The following is a 17,514-nucleotide window of genomic DNA, read 5'->3' as shown; positions in this document are numbered from 1 at the left end:
ACTTGCAACAACAGTATCTTCAAGATACCTTCTCTGTTATCTGTATTAGCTTACACAACATATTCTTCTAGTAGACAACCTGCAGAAAGGTTATAAATCTGAGTCAAGAAATAACACCAGGACTGAAAATCCAGACTTGCCTACAAACACAAGACTTAACTCCCAGCAAAATGCACATGACCATATGTTCTTATCTGCCAAGCTTTTCCCCTTTCCCCCTCCTAAACATCACCATTAATTTTAATGTTTTTTCTTTTTAAAATTCTGATTCAAATACAGCAAAGTGTTGCATGGTCTTGTCCGCACACATATGTTATATATTAGTATTCCTGTGAAAGGATTTTGTTCTTTACTACTAGCAGGACAAGAAAGCCTTGAAAACAGGTTTGCTTATAGTGTCCAACTTGGAGGGATCTAAATGTTATACATTAAGTGTTATATATCCATGTTCTTCACTTTTAAATTAAGCTACTTGAACCCAGGCAGAAGTATAAAAATATAAATGAAGCAGTTCCTGAAATTAAAACTTTCCTGTTAGACAGGTCACTTGACCAACCCTTTCAAAGGCATCAAAAGGGGAGCCTGTAAGGGCTCCAAAAAGGTTTCAGGAGGGTTTAAGGCAGCAGACAAGGCTCTGGCTCTGGCAGTGCTTCCTCAGCACCCGGTATCTTCCCATTCACTATCAGAGCTCTGGGCCTTGCCATGAAAGTTCCCCTTCATTCACCTCAAGCACAGTCAACCGGATTAGCCCGGAGACACTTTCATCCTCACATTAAGCTCTGCAAGGTCACTTGCCCGGTACAGTTTTGGGTGTGCCTGTGTGGCCACACTGGCTGGCCAAGTCACGTGGGGTTTCTGCTGGACAGAGCCCCGTTGCTGGAGGCGATGTTGTGGCCAGCTAACAGGCAGGCATCTGTCCGACTGCTGCATCCATCATCCACCGGGGGCACAGGGATGATCCACCTGCACTCACCCCAAAAATGCCCTGCTCGGAACAGACTAGACTCCGTCTTTCACCAAAGAGGGAGAAACAAACACTGAGCTGCATCTCAGAAGCCTATGCAGCAGAACCTGGCTTGAAACCAGAAAGTTTCTGGCCTGAATCTGACCCAGGCTCATTAGTCTTTAGCTATTTCTGTCTAGCCTGGAGCACCTCACAGATGAAGGATATTCAGAGCCCAGACAGTCTTCAATGGAATTTTGGATGCTTAAAACTGTAATCAGTCCAACGGGTTGCTGTTGCAACTTTTGCTGTGTTAAAAGTCAAGTATTGCAAGGACAGGTATTGGGAGCCAAAAATCCTGTCTCAGTTAAAAACAAACAAGGTCTGTTAAATTCTGTTGACCTTTTACTTGGAACCACTGGACCTACAAATATGCTTCTTTAATATAGGAAAACTTGGATTCTGATGCAATTGTGTTACTCCAGAAGCCCAGCCTAGGGCCACAGTACTGTCACCAGCAGAAGTGACTCAGTGCTCTGCTAGTGCCACACAGTCCTTCTCCCTGCTGCAGCAACTACAGCAACAACTTAGGTTCCCAACCTGGGGCACTACACAATCACAAAGGCAGCAGTGAGAGCACAAAGGAGGATACGGCACAGCATAGAGGCAGGTGTCCCTGGCTGGGATTATATCCTTCAGTCTCGCAGTCAGCTTTTGCTAGCTTAGAAAAATCCTAAGGCTGTGGGCAAGTCAGTGTGAAGATGCTTCTGGTCACACAGTCACAGGATAGTTAAAATAGTTCTCTGAATGTCATCTGGTCTATCCCCCTGCTCAAGCAGATCACCTAGAGAAAACTGTCCAAGGACCATATTCCAGACAGTTTTTGAGTATGGCCAAGGATGGAGAACCTACAACCTCTCTGGGCAGCCTGTGCCAGTGCTTGGTGCGCAGTGACAAATTGTTCCCTGATGGTCGGAGGGAGCCTCCTGTGTTTCAGTTTGTGCCCATCACCTCTTGTCCTGTCACTGGGCACCACCGGACAGAACCTGGCTCTGGCCTCTTTGCACCCTCCCTGCAGGTATTTATATACATTGATGGGAGCCTCCTGAGCTTTCCCCAGGCTGAACAGTCCCAGTTCTATCAGCCTTTCGTCATGGGAGGGATGCTTCAGCCTCTTCACCATCTTAGTGACTCTTCACTGGACTCTCTCCTGTAGCTTCATACTGGTGCTCTGGCAGCCTAATCCAGCTGGCAGATAATGATACCATGCTCCCTTGTCTGCTCTGGAAATCTGGAAAGAAGATGGTATGCAGGGGAGCATATGTCCCTACCCAAAACAGGAGTTCTTTTGATCAATCAGCATGTAAAGAAGATTCTGTCTCAGAGTGCTGTATCTTGTGTTTGACTGACTTCTTAGGGAGCAGCTGTTAACTATCAGGCACCACCTAAATGTAAAATAACTCCATCAGAGACTAAAAAAATTTTCTGTCTTCCCTGGGTAGATGTTTATTCAAAAAGACTCAACATACTCGCTATAATTTATTTTTACAGCAGGGACACCAAATCAAGACAGTTAAAAGGCTAAGTCTCCAATGCTCTAGATGCTATGTAAATAAATGCTAAATAATTGTGGTTCAATGTTCAGCAAGAAAAACAGCTCTTGGTTTTTTTAAAATTAAATTCTGATTTTATCTAAAATTCTAGACGATTCTGATTGTTTATTTACATGAAAAGGTATCCCGCTTGTTAAGTGCCAAAGCCTTACTCTGAAACTGTATGATTAACACCAGTATTTCCAAAACCTACGCATCAAATAGGTTTATTTGACTAATGACCTAAGTCCCTCAACCAGCGATACACAAACTGAGCTAACCAGGCACATTCTTGCTGTACATACAAACACTCTTCCAAATAACTGAGATAATGGCTGTGAGAGCACCAGTCAGTACAGCCCAGAGCCATGCACTCCCAGTGATCCCTGACAGCTTCCTGTGTACTGCAGGGTCAGGTGACACACCAAAACGAACAGCTCCCACTCATGCTTAGAAGCAAGGAGCTGCAGGTGAAAGCTCTGTCATCCCATTATCGGATCTCCCTATGCGGGCAGCAGGGTTTGTGGGAAGAAACCTGTACCTCCACCTCTGCTGTTTCAAACCACAATTTGGCTTCTTGGTATAATCCCATCTTTACCACCAATTTAGCCCATTAAACCCAACTAGAAGACACAAGACAGAAGGCACAGGTCCATGCTCCCTTCTGCCAGCTGGGAAGAGGGTGATGATGGGCAGCAGGACAGAGCAGCACCACTTCAGCCACCAGAGCTGGGCTAGAGTGGGCTGGCCCCTCAGGGCAGATGTCCTCCCACACCAGGACAAAACATGGCTGTTTGCTTTAACTACATTTTTTACATGGTTTTGGACTTCTCTGCACTGAGCAATGATGCTGGTTGTCAGTAAGTTATCCACTGTGATCCCTCAGGATTTCTCTTCATGGTATTATTAGCTTAAGTCTGACTCCAGTTTTTATTCGCAGGCAATAACCCTCCCTGAACAAAAGTCTCCAAGTTTAATAGCTGGCACTTCCACTGTGAGTGTCAGTGCTACCAGGGACAGCAATGCTGTCCTTGGGCATCAAGGACAGGTGCATCACTGCTTCAATCAGGATGATGCAGTGGCAGCAGATCCACCTTCCTGCCAGTCCAGGGATAATCGAGCCCTGCTACCTGTGTCCAGCCTCCCAACCCATCCCTGAGTCTTTATAATAGATAAAAATAGTACACAAAAAAACCTTCTACTGACCTGCTTATTTTTTGTAAAAGTGGAGTATTGTCCACTTGCTGCAGATGCTAGTCTGCCTGTTTAAAAAAAAATTATCCCACTGGCAGACAACCAATATATGAGAACATCTACAAAGAAGCTGCTACAGTTTATCGGCAGTAATCCATGGATTAAGGTCATTAATAGCACTCGATGACATACTGCCATGACTGCAAAGGTGCTCTTCTGGCTTACAGGACATACAGAACATAACCCCCTCACAAACATTTCCCCTGAGATACTTTCTTCTAAATCTTCAAAAGAAGAGAAGAAATGAGAAAAAGCAGAAGGAAGATATCTAGCACAGTATCTTGCACTGTGTTAAAAAAAATAGTTATAATGAAAATAAACAACCCTGAATTTTCTTCTCTTTCACACTGATGTTTTCACAATAAGAGTTCTTATTAACTGAAATTTTGATCCTCAGAGCTAAATTTAAAAAGCAAGCCAAGACATTCTCCCATGCCCAGAAGATAAAGCCACAACTAAAACTTTCAAAATAAAATCTGTAATGCTCAATTCTGCTCTTTAATTATTTATATGAAATAAGCTCTTTCTTTCTGTTGACACAAGAACACAAATGTATCGTCATCAAAAACACTGTGTACTCCTCAAATCCCATGGGGTCGTTAATCTTCTTTTATGCAGTACATGAAGTATTTTCACAGAATCTTTAAAACAGTTTTCCAAAGTGTGCCTGATGTTACTAGGAAATCAGAAGAAGCTGATGACCTAACAACATAATTGCTAAATATCCTCCAAAGTAGAGAATCCCTTCACTCTGTTCTAAACTTATGCTCCTATCTGCACTACCCATACATGTAATTACCAATGCTATTAATTTATCTGAGTCTCCAAAACCAAAGGTAAACAATCAGTTGTGTCAAAATTGAAGTAATAGACTTTTCTTATTTCTGTTGATCTAAATGAAAGAATCTGCACTCTTTACACATGATTTGTTTCATTAGGACTCTGGGAATGGCCTAGTACTGTGCCACTGTGTATTTTCATTTGCCATGAAACAATTATAATCCATAAAATGTACTCAGGAGAATACAATAGTCCTACCAGCTGGAAGCAATCCTGTATTCCACAGTCATATGCAATTTCTGTAAACAACACAGTGACACTTGAAAAAAGAAATCCTTAGAAAGAAATCTTAAAAACTTAAATAAACAAACATTATGACAGACAACATTTGTTTTAATATATATCTTACCAAGAACAAGCCACTTTCTGATTAACCTGGTTTAGTTGTAACTCATCATTTCACATTTTACTTTCAGTACGATGTAGCAGCATTTTTACTACACATGCAGTTTCTTTTCCTTACCTTTAAGGAATCAAAGCAGGCAATAACTCTTCCATTTTCAACCTGGCAACTTTTAGGGGGGTGTGCAAATTTGCATTCTTCATCAGAGCGTGAACAAGTTCCCCTCTGAAACTGCCTGCACACTTCTAACGTCAGCCATTTTGTGTCTCTTACTGGAGTAACATTCAAAGCCATGATGGAAAGTTGATTTTGAACTTGTAGGCTGCTGTCAAGTGAATTATGCTGAGGAAATTTCCAAAACAAATGAAGGAGAGAGGGGAAAAAAAAGAAAAATCAGAAAAAAAACCCTTCAATTCCAATTGAAAAGAAAGTTTAAAAAATGCAAAACAAAACAGTAGGGAACGATTAATGATGTCCAACACACACAAAGCAGAATAAGCAGAGAAAGTTTATCAGCAAGCAGTCACTCATCAATCATTAAGTCCCACTTGTAGACTTTTGGCTGGGCAAATGCATGCTCAGTTGCATTTCTATCTGTAAAACACGTGGGTTTGTTGATTGTAATCACGGATGCACCAGTTTTAAGCCAAGGTCCATCAATGCAACGGCACTCCTTGATAGAATAGCAGTTCTCTGACGGTTGCTTGCCAGTATTGATTGCACGAGAAAAGCAATGCAGTCATTTGTTCATGTCCCAGGAATAATAATAATTCTTCTTTTTCTGCTTTCAGTTTCCCATCAACTAATTGGCAAATGGAGACAGCTGAGGTATCTTCCACCACGTGTAAGGTGAAGGCAATGTCTGGCTGGCAAAGACAGGATTTTGAGAACACGGGCGTAGCAGTCCTCGCTCATAGAAGTGACTTGGCAAAGGCACTTTTTAAGTCACTGACCTGACAAAACAAATACAGCATCAGTTCACGTGCAACTCATTCAAATCAACATTACGAAACCTATCGTCCCTTTTTATCAGATTATAAACATACAGCCAATGCTCACTTGTATTTCTTCGGAAAAAAAAAAAATCATCCTCCTTCATGAAGTTACATGAGACTAGGGAAAAACCAGTTGAAACATGTACTGCAGTAGTATTCTAGGCAGGAATCCAAAAGTTGGGAATGATTTAAATAGATGAATGTGGCAGACACAATAATTAGGCACGCTGGTTGTGAAACAATTCAATCTAAAGTGTTTAGTCTCCAAAACAATATACAAGAACCTGTTTCCATGAATTTATCACTTGGCCCTTTAAATTGTGTTACTACATTATAAGTTGTTACTCATTATTTGTTCTTCCTTAGAAATGAGGATAGTAGCATTCTGTTCAGATTTTTTTGTCTCTCCCTCTATTCCTCAAGGGAAAAAAAACAAAACAAAAAACTGTCATTCAAAAATTACAGGGAAAAAAAACTTCCATATTCAGACAATAGAGTTAGTTTCCCTGTTAATCTAGAGGCTGTTTCATAAAGGCTTCATGAAAAGGCTCAACACTGTCATCATCCTCTAATGAGTCCTTTCTAATATGAAGCAGTCTTTATCTAAATATTCCTTTAATTTACTTTTGTGTAGCTCTACAGATACATCATTCAGCATCAAAACTCAAGACGTAAATATGGCACTTAAGCTATTTGGGTATTTCATAGATAAACAGATCTGAAAATCAAAGAGTTAGATATTATAAATATTTTTAATCACTAACTCTATTTTATATGCAGACAGTAAAGCCATGGACATGGTGTTTCCTTCTATTCAGCTTCAAAGGAACACAACTTCTACTTTGCAGATACCAGCCAGAAACATTTGATAGATTATTTCTGAGCAAGAAAAAAGAAAGGGGGACAGACTGGAATAAGAGAGATTTTAAAATGAATCAATAAAAATAGCTCTAAAAACACTGTCAGCTTTTCCGTGCCAGAACAATTACCATTCTGTGCTTGGATTCATCTGTCTTAATTGAAGTCAGTATTGCTAGTAGTGTGAGTAAGAATTACTCACATACAGTTTCAGGATCAGATCCCAGTTCTGACTTTTAGGTCTTAACATTAAAAGGCTTTTCTATTATTAACCAATGCTACCAGAAAGGGTTTTACTATGTGACCAATACTTACACCAAAATTTGCTACTGCTAGCATGAATAAAGGAAATGCAATGCTAATTGCTCAGAAATTCAGTTTCAAGTCCAATGTGCAATAAGATGGGTCTGGATGACACTCAGCTAGCTTCACCCAATCATAAAGTATAACGAGGTGTAAAAGAATTAGTACAATTTTAAATAATTCTATGCAATTATCATACAGTACATGAATTAAAAATTCCTCAAATTAAATATTCCATCAATGTTGTGCAACAGCATCGATGAAGAGTAAGATTAAGCTGAAAGCATACAAAGAGGTGAGAAAATACTTCTAACTGATGAAAAGGAAAGAGAGGAGGAAAACCAAAGAGAGCCTCTCCACAAGAGCTTGTTGAGCTGATAGCTTGTTGGGCTGATGATTTAGCTGGCTAAATGTAAAAGAGAAAATACTCTCCCTGGAGCCACACATTCCAATTCAGAAATGTCAGTAATGGTTTTCAGTAACAGATGCAGGAGATAGACTGAAAGTTTGGAAGAAGGGTAAATGTTATACAGCACACTGCTGAAAGTCACAAGTAGTAATACACTGCAGGGCTGCATACCACTAAAATTGACAAAGTTGTTTCTCAAGTAGTAGGTGTTAAGACTGAAAAAAACCAGACATCGCACATGGCAGCAAAGCAAATAGCACACAATATAGAAATTGCAGTAGGCATGGCTTAAAAAAAAAAAATGTGCACAGCAGGATCACATAGGAGATTCATGAGACTGCAGCAAGAATTCATACCAAAAAGCATTTGAGGGTGGAGGGTAGAAGAGTGAAATACAGTGTCATCCTATTTCTTATCTTCTTGCTATATTAAGATCTTCTAAAGAAAAGGAAGTACAAAAAAGTCGTCTCAAAAATTCACTTCTTGTCAAACATAACAGCACTATCTGATTTCTCAAGAGTCATCAAGTGCTTCAGGAGTTTCTACTGGTGTCAGAACTGAGGCCCTTCTGAAGAAAGCCATGCCTTCAGCAGGAGGCAAGTGCAAACACGATCAGATTAGAATAATTTGGAGTGCTTCATCCCTACCATTCACATGACCTACGGGTTCTTGACCACATCCTAAGCAGCTGGCATACCTCCTCTGCCCATCACCTGCACCAGGAGGGTGAAGGAAGAGATGACACCTTGAAAGTTTGAACATGAGGGAAGCAAAACAAGGAGAAGGGAGAAAAAAGACGTTTGGGAAATAAAATTATGGAAGGAGCCAAGGAAAGTAAAATTCAACATACGAGGAAAGCACTCAAGAAAAGGAAAAAAATGGGAGAGGAAGGTAGGAAAAGGAAATAGCTGGAAGAGAAAGGAAGGGAGAGATTTCATAGGAAATGAGTAAAAAAGAAAATGGGTATGGAAGCAAGATGGAGGAAGGATGTGAACACTGGGGGAGAGCAGAGCAAGAAGGAATTTCAAAAGGAAAGCAGAAGAGATTGTGGTTACAGGAAAAAATCCAGTAGTTTGGGTAAACAGAGAAGTAAATGAGGGGAACTAAAATGAGATGTACATAAGAAAATACAATAATAATAATCCTCAATAAAATGGTCACAGGCCATTACTAAGATCAAAGCTCATCCTGTTGCAAAACCCACCCACCCCGGTGAACACCAGGGCCTCCAGCAAATGCAAACTCTGCTCTTCCTTCCACTGCTTCTATTTATGTCCCAACATATCACCCAAAGTTAGCGGGCCTGCTAAAACCAATGGAACTTCACCAGCCTAGAGCCCTCGGTACCAACACCGCTCCCTATCCAGGCAGATGGTTTGCTCTTTTGTTTGTTTGTGGGGTTTATTTAGTTGTTCTGTTGCTACTATCATTAACATCCCAACTCAAGCCCTGGAGCTAAACGAACTAGCAAAACTGACACACTGACAACTGAGATACAAAATGTTCTTACTGAAGCTGAAGAAAGTACTCAACATAAGTATAAAAGAACAAATATTGTTTGGGTTTTTTACAACTATTACTGTTTATTTTCAGTCTCTCACACATCTGGATTAATGGAATTGCTCCAGAATACACACTTATGAATGCAGTTTTTTGTATGCTAAATTAAATAAATTCATGGACATGTATTTGTAAAAACTATTTAGCTTTAGATCCCTCTTTTCAGATAAGCATTACTTCCCTTTTGCGGAAAGCTAGCAAGGCATAGAATGTTATAAAAAGGCGTAGACAGTTAAAAAAAAGTCCTTTAAATTATTAAACTAGACAAAGCACACAGACACAAGGAGCCCCCAGAAAAAGTTCTCGTTCTGAGGAACATGAGGCAGCCAGTATCTTTAAGAATTGCAAACGAGCACAAAGCCTTGCTCTATTACAATCCAGCTGAATCTCTCAGCTGGAAAATAGGAGCTCTTGCTATCTACAACATATGGGGTGCTCTGGTACAGCAGTTTTACTTATCCGATAGGTTACGTGGCAATGGATTATGTAGTATCTGCCTAATGGAGAAGCTGAGACTTCCTGGACATGTTTTATTCATGCTTCAGTAGATAACATGTAGTAATGAGTAAAGATCTCATCTTCAAAAAGTCAACTCTGCAGGTGATGACTTCCAGTCAAAGAGCAGAGTCCTCTACGTGGTCCCACCACAGATATCTAGCGGAACCACTAAGTTAACTCAAAAGGTGTTAAGTTTTACACTTTTTGAGATTTAAGCACTCTATTATTATTCATCACATTAAAATCGTCGTAAGAGGTGCCAACACTGGGGCTCAATTTGTTGCTCCTACTGTCAAATTTTGTCAACATGATCCATGTATTTTTTCTATAAATACACCAGAAACTCAAGAATTAAAAAGTTAGAAAATCCTCAGTTGTACCTAAGAGGGACTATACAGTTTGAAGTATATAAACTCTTCTTTCCAAGCAAGCCAGAAGAGATGTGCTAAATAGACTTAGCTTTAGAAGTCTGATCATTTACAATGCTCTGTTTTAAAAATAAGGAAATAAATAGGAAAAACAAACAAACAAACAAAAAAACAACCCAAACCCAAAAAAACTCACTATGCTGTGGAACCAAAGTGTTCCATGTCCTTTGTGTCACTAGCAAGGCAGAAACCTGACAGATTGCTGCCCAAATCACCCTTCAGCAGAAACCATGCACCAGGATTCCATGTAAAATTTTAAGGTCTGGCTGGAAGCTGCAAGCAGCAGAAAACAGGCTCTCTACCCTTAGATAGGGTTAGCCATAAGCATTACTGCTTCCATGCTCCACAATGTAAGCTCATGAACCAACAATATCTTAACTACATAGTACTTTAAGTCAGATTCTCATGATGTCCCTTTTTGTTCAGGAGATAAACTGATCCATAAGAAACAATACCTTCAATTTAGCCACTCCCTTCAGCTTGGACTTACTAGTTTTGAGTCAGTGATTTTTTCCTGGGTCAGGTGATGTAGGACAAAACACAACCATCTCCAGATGCCCTAGGACATCCAAAACCAAGGATTAACCAATGTGCCTCTTCCTCCAGGCGCATCTTCAGACTACTGACAAGCATTGTTCCTTCAAAAAGCTGTTGCTCCTTCAGTGATTGACCATACTTGCAAAGGAAACTTGCTTTGCATTTCACTATGCTTATAGACAAAACACAATGGAAAGATTCTTTGCATAAGTTTAACATGTAGGAGTCCTTCTATAACCAGATCAAGTTAAGATATAGATATTTGAAGACTGACATTTACTAAACCCCCACTCTTAAGGCAAGGAAAAGGCATCCAAATCCCACTAAGTCATACCTTGTGTTTGCAGCTGCACAGTGGACTCCACTTTCAAAGCACTCAGGACACAGCCATATATTTAGGAGACACTGGCACATGCTTTAATCTAAAAGATGATGGGACTTTGCTTCAGTTTTTCAACTAAACCTCATTTTTACACTCCTAAATGTCTTCCCCCCCCCCTTGTTTGTGCTTTAAATAGCATTCCAAACTTTAAATTCCAATTTAAAGCTATTTAAATAGCTTTAAATAGCCTTCAAACAGAAGAGAAGCTGCACACCAAAGGACAGCCACAACCCCATGAGTACACTCCACTGTCGCTTTAAATTCCAACTACCTGCCATCTCCTTGACTCTACTATGCAGTTTTCTCTTGCCCTCCCTCAGACCCCCTGCAGAGAAAAGCAAGTTTAATCCCAGGCTAAAGCTGGATCCATTATGATCTGCCTCATCAGGTGCAGAATAAAGCCAATACAGCAGCATAAAGCACCATGCATCACATGTGATAGCCAGCTCAACAGAGACATGGCCACTTGCTCATGCCCCACACCTGAAGGAGTAAAGAGCAGAGCAGGCATGACAGGACACCCTCCTTGTGGTTGGCCTGACTCTGCTTTGCAAGCTCCTTTAACTAGAATGCTGTATTCCATGGGACATGTTCCCTGTACCTGGAAAGCAGGGCTGGCTCTCAGGCATCATATGCTAATTTAAGCCTCACTGTGCCCCACTAGCCAATACAGAGAGGATCTTGCATCAAAATATGCTAACATAAATAAAATAACAAAGAAAGTAATTTTACAGACAAATGTGACAGCTGGCATGCTTGTTAATCATTAAATAAATTACAACTTAAAGAAAGAACATGCAAGAGATTTTTGTGTGGTGGATAGGCTTTTCTCATTCCATCAGCTTTCCAGAATAGGAAACAGGACCAAAAGTGATGCAATAGCACAGAGGTATCATTTATCAGTGAGTACAATTATTACGTCAGCTTTGTGTTCTTCTCTTTAAACCAATTTCTAATATTCATATTTTTTATATGTACCCTAATACCAGCTATCTAGTAAGACTGGACAATGTACAGTAGAGTACAGTAGTGTCTTTGCATAGTTCTGTAAAAAGACAGCATTAAAACCAGAATCAGGCTTCTGGCTCTTCTCCGAACTGTTATGAAGTTACAAAAAATAATATTCCCTAAATTCAAGAAACAAGAGAAAATAGGAGAGATTTCCATGAAACATCATCCATTCCTTTAAGGCAAATATGAATGGAAAAACTTTCTGTCAACATAACATTTGTAAGAAAAAACATTCAACTATAGTAGAGCATGATGAATGTACTTTCTTCCATAAATTTCAAATGAAACTTATGAACATTTCTTTAATCACTTTCAGAGGTTTTTCCACTTTAAGATGTTAAGCAGTTTCCATCTGGCATCAAGCAAACTAGCATTACTCAAACAAGGAAGAAGCTAGAACTGCCCTATCAGAGAAAAGCAGCCCACTGGTTTGATCAGATGGCTAGGAGCCAAAAATACTAAAATTCTAATCCTGGTTCATGCATTAATTCGACCTGAACCCAACTGAAGTCAAAAGTGTCCTGACTTACAAAAGAACCATTATTTATTTTATTTGCTTGACCTGGAGATTAACTATTGCAACATCTCTCTTTGCCTGTTATATAACCAGAGATGAATACTTGTGAACTGTGATTCAAATATATACTTTACTCACAGACGATCCTAACTACCTTAGTTAAGCTGACAAAAGTCCGTGGACAAACTAGAAAACACCAGTCTGTTTTATTTAAACTGAGCATGACCTTCAAATCAGTTTTGCTAAATGAGCCATATTTTCCTTGTTGAGATCACTAATGTGCCAGGTTCAGGCTTTTTAGTATGTCCCACGCTATTTACAGTATGGCAATGAGCTTCTTGTTAAAACCTGCCGGTTCACTTTGAAGCTGGATTTACAATATAATAACACTAATGTCCTTTGTCCCCGGGGAAGCAGGTGAGGAGGAAGGTGACTGTGAAACAACAGACACAGCCCAGGACCTTTTCAGCAACCCACTATACTACTTTGCTAATGGACCATGAAATATTTCTGCTGAACTTTAGGTCTGTAGATGACTGGAGCCCACAAGAGGTATTTCTAACATCAAAGTGCTTCAAAGTCATGATGAAAAAACTAATGCTTATTATGCTTCTGTTAAAATGCAATTGCAGAAAACATTTTTTCTTCTTCTAGCAAACTTCTTTTTTTGTTTGTTTTTTACAATGATCTTCATCCTATTCCACTTTATCTTCTCCTCCTCTCTTGGTTTGTACCTTCTTTCACAATCTGTAACTTAAGAACTTTCTGTTTTTAAGTTCAGATTACCCTGATTTTATCCTCTAGGTGTATGAATTTCATAAACAGAATTCTGTTCCCACCTTGACAAAAGGGCAAAAGCAATTTCTGTTTCTGTGCCTCGGCAAGCAGAGTTAATCATCCCCGGCAGCAATGACGTTATCACTTGGCCTCTTGTGGACACAAATGTTTTGCTTTTGGCAGAGTGTAGCACATAATAGCTATTAATCAAACCCAATTCCCCAGGAAAGGGTACCCCAGTCCATTAAGAGCTTCTACCCACACTCAGCTGCAGACATGCATTGTATTTACTTTTTTTAGGACTATAAAATATTTATAGAAAAGTGTGCTTATGTACTGTGAAATTTTTATAGACTGACATAGAGGGAACGCATGATCAAATGACTGTTCTCACCTGCCAAAGGACCGATAACATGATGTTACACAGGAGCACAATTTAAAAGAACTCAGACTGTTGTCAATTTTCTATTTTCTCTACTCCAGTTTTGCACTAAGCCAAGAAGGCAGAACTCTTGCCGAAGTATTTGTTTATGTGACAAGCAGCATCTCTTTTGCACTGAAAGATAAGGATAAGTCTGAATAAACCAAGGACTCCATGTAAATTAAGACATATTGAAATCACAAGCTGCATGTGTTTTAAGACAGCCAACAGTATTATCAATAATATACTCCAATAAATTACTCAGCTCTAGGAAGTTGCATGGCACATCCAAACCAAGCTCCTGAGGCGAGGACAGCAAGAGCACTACCTAATGCTATTAACTCCGACTGCCTCTTAAGTGCTAAATCCATTCTGCTGAACAGATTCCCTGCATGGAATCTAAGCAGCATCACTGTTCTGAGATAAAATACCTGCATTTCTGTGTCCTTTTCTCCATTTGCATTTTACTTAAGAAGAGGATAACCAAATGCACAAGGATGACCTGAGCAGGTCAGTAAAAAAGTCCATCTTGCCCAAAACGCAGTCTGCAACTATGGCCGACACCAGATATTCACAGAAGAGTACAGAACCAAGGCAGGCAGAGCATGATAATTTCCATGAATTTTCTCCCAGCAACCTGTAACTGATATCTTTGTATTTAATAGGTCTCACTGGATTTTTCTTCCATGGATTTGCCCAATCCCTTTTTTAAATGCTGCTCTGTAAGAAATGTCCTTTATCATGTGCATGGCAAGTAGGATACCAAGAGGGAGGCTGACTGGTTCTCATAATTGTTGACAAAAGCCTAGAGTCTCAGGAGAGGAGTGCAGATATGGAGGGAAACATTTCAGGACTTCTTCGGAGATTCACAAAAATTTGAAAACCATAAATGGAGCTGGGGAATAAGGTTTCTGATTACAAAACCCCTTAAGAAAACCTGTGTTGTAACTGCTTTTTCATTACCTCTGAGTGCATTAACTACAAGAGAGAATGTTCCTTTTCCTTCCAGCAAAGGTGGAGCTTGGAGAAAAGCACTTTTGAAATCTACCACAAGAGGAAGAAAGACCAAGACCCCTTCTTCTGCACCCCAAGCTGCATCACCTAGGAACACTCCCAGAATCAATGCTTCCTTAGCGATATAACGGAGAAGCAAGAAAACCTGACTATGCCCAAAGGAGCCCAGAATGCACTCTTACATTCTGCCAAACCCAAAGCATTTAACAACTATCTCAAACACATTTCGGAAGGACCAACACATCACAACAGCAAAGTGCTTTCAGAAGGACAAAGAAAAAAGCTCAATAGTGTCTTTGGCACTCAGAGTTGCCCAAGCAAGCCTTCATCAGAGTCCCTTTTATCAAAAGGATTCAATTCCCCTTTCGCTCCATTAGTAGCATGCACACAACACACAACATCAGTTTTATTTACTTCCAAAAGTAAAGATATCCTTGTGAAGCAGAACATATGCAAGTGCTTTACTTCTTACATATCTCATGGGACATACTGCAAAGCCTGATTAAGCGCCTATGCCAGAATACTTTATATCTTACAGCAGTTAAAAAGAAAGAACAGCAACCTAACTTTAAAGTCACCTATAGAATAGCAGATAATTATCAAGTACCTTCAAAGCCAATTTAATTTTATATTTTTTTTCAATAATGTTTTTAGGCTAACATTCAGAGTGCAAATATTTTCTAAAACAGCAGCTGAAATCTCCCACTAAAAGCCATTTCTTCAAAGACTCTTCTCAGTCAAGAAGAAACCAGTAATGGGGTTTCTGGCATGGCCCTGAAGAAAAAAAGGTAGTACTTAACTGATCATTGCTCTCTTCTGAAGGTAGGTTGCCTTTTCGTGTTGTAAACAGACATGGCTTCCTGGCTGATTATCTTTGGTCCACCAAGGCAAATACAGAAAATATTTAATTAAGTTAAGATGACAGTGAAGATGACAGTAAGAGACCTTTTTTCCAAAATTCATGCTATTTATTTGTATGCAAACCACCCCCCCCAACCACAAAACACCACCACCAACAATAACAACAAAAACCACAGAAACCAAACAAACTCAGCATTTAAAACTTCAGAGGCTACCTGTGTTATATTTGACAATACACGATGCAAATTCATTCTCTCTGGAATAAAATAAATTTGCATTTAGTGAACCACTATTTCGTTGTCAAATAGCTATCACAAATTCAGAAAGCAAATGCATTTCCTCTAAAATTGTTTTTTCAACTGGTGGCAGAGAAGCAAAGAAGAGCTTTTTTCCAACTACTTGTAACTTCTGGTGAACTTCTGTTTTCCTGGAAATCTTGAATTCTTGTATTTAATCCTGAGGCAAATAAAGGAGTTGCAACTGGAAGGAACGCACAGTAACTGTGTGCAGATGTTGCTACCAGAGCAAACATTTTTTTCTGATCTCTAGGATGACGAATTTTGGGTTTGGTGTGCTGTACTGCTACTGACCTTCCTTTTTGCTTGAGCACCAATTAAGAAGCACTGACCCAATAAAAATGGGTCATATCGATCTGTTGTTTTGATTTGTGTAACATGTCTCCCTCAGTTCAAGAAGCTCATCAGCCACTGCCATTTGAAGAAAGTTACTTTTTAACTCAGTTTCATTTTAGAAAATAGCCTTTTTTTAATTTTTTAAGTAAAAGGAGAGAAAGTACTTAAACACAAAAAGGCTACAAAGACACAAACTCGGAAAGTTTATTAGCCTACAGTAAGGACATTGGATGAGTTCATAATCATTTTTCTGACATGTGCATAGTTCAGTTGTCTGCAACACTAAAGGGGGACATGAACTACATTCATATTTCTGGAAGGGAAAAAAAACCCAAACCAAACCACAATAAAAACCCTGCCAGTATCTTCGAAAAGCAACTGCAGTATACAGACTATTCCTTTTAATTTCTCTTAGCTTATAATTTGAAAAGGGAATGGATTCAGGCAGCCATACTAACTGGTTAGACGGAGTTAGTCCAGTACTTCTATGTCCCAGACCCAGCCATGTCCCTGCCTTAAATAAAAAATTTTCTCAATATTTAAATTACAGTGTCTCTATTTTAACTGAGGTATTTAATGTGAAAATAGAGCAGTAGGAAAAAAACTCTTTCCTACTTTCAACCAGGTGGTGTTGAAAACTTTTCCTGAAGGAAATTTCAGCATCTCAAGGCCTTCTCTGACTGAAAGGTAAAAATACTGGAGGGGGAAAGTAGAAGTATTTTAGCAACACTGAAAGAATTCCACCTCAACTCTTTATTTTCATATGGTTGAATCATTTTATTGTAACTTAAGTGTTATTATGGATAACCACACAGTTATTCAGGAATGAACCATAAATTGTGTTTCAACAGGAAAGTTGAAAAATCGAGTTCTTTCATCCCTTGACACAACGAATTGCAATGTTTTTGCAGTGAACACTGAACATGTTTCCCATAAATGTTTTGACAGAGCACTTTTTCAGACCTTTTTCTACTCTCTCTGCTTACCTCTAACTGCAGAGATTTCTTTCTCCTGCTGGGGACAGCAGCACTGCTAAGCACAGCCTGGCATTCACCAGCGCTTCCAAAGCAATGGAGACTCATCTGACACCGAGCACAAGCAACTGGCTTTTGGCAAGAGACAGCTTTCTGCTCACATTGCAGTGAAAAATTTGGACTGATTAAAATAAGTCTTGACATTTTTGTCCTTTTCAAAGGCTTAATTCATTTGTTGTAGTTCAAGCTTAGTCACAAAAGGATATTTAAAGCCGCACTTTATTTTGCACTTTACAACATGTATTGTTTTGCATAATTTCTGTGTTAAATCATAATTCGGGAGCTTCCTTTAACAATGTACAGAT

The 17,514-nt window shown here is 39.4% G+C and overlaps 1 protein-coding gene across 14 annotated transcripts in view; it reads right to left on the bottom strand.

The window, feature by feature from the left end:
• MBNL2 (muscleblind like splicing regulator 2) overlaps positions 1-17,514 on the bottom strand; it is a 109,374-nt gene that overhangs the window by 65,379 nt on the left and 26,481 nt on the right. For 10 of the 14 annotated variants that reach the window (XM_017821045.1, XM_017821038.1, XM_017821047.1 and 7 more), the window contains exon 2: positions 5,093-5,925. The exons of 1 other annotated variant lie outside the window; for it this stretch is intronic. In XM_017821045.1, coding sequence (XP_017676534.1) covers positions 5,093-5,266 — 174 coding nt within the window. In that variant the 5' untranslated portion in view covers positions 5,267-5,925. Of the gene's footprint in view, positions 1-5,092; positions 5,926-10,513; positions 10,535-10,894; positions 10,983-13,641; positions 13,802-17,514 lie in introns of those variants that run through there. 3 more of the 14 variants (XM_017821042.1, XM_017821041.1, XM_017821044.1) reach the window with 3 other exon arrangements.

The sequence above is a fragment of the Lepidothrix coronata genome, unplaced genomic scaffold (genome assembly GCF_001604755.1).
Source record: "Lepidothrix coronata isolate B3197 unplaced genomic scaffold, Lepidothrix_coronata-1.0 Scaffold88, whole genome shotgun sequence".
Classification (NCBI taxonomy): domain Eukaryota; kingdom Metazoa; phylum Chordata; class Aves; order Passeriformes; family Pipridae; genus Lepidothrix; species Lepidothrix coronata.
This window is presented reverse-complemented; position numbering and strand designations above follow the sequence as displayed.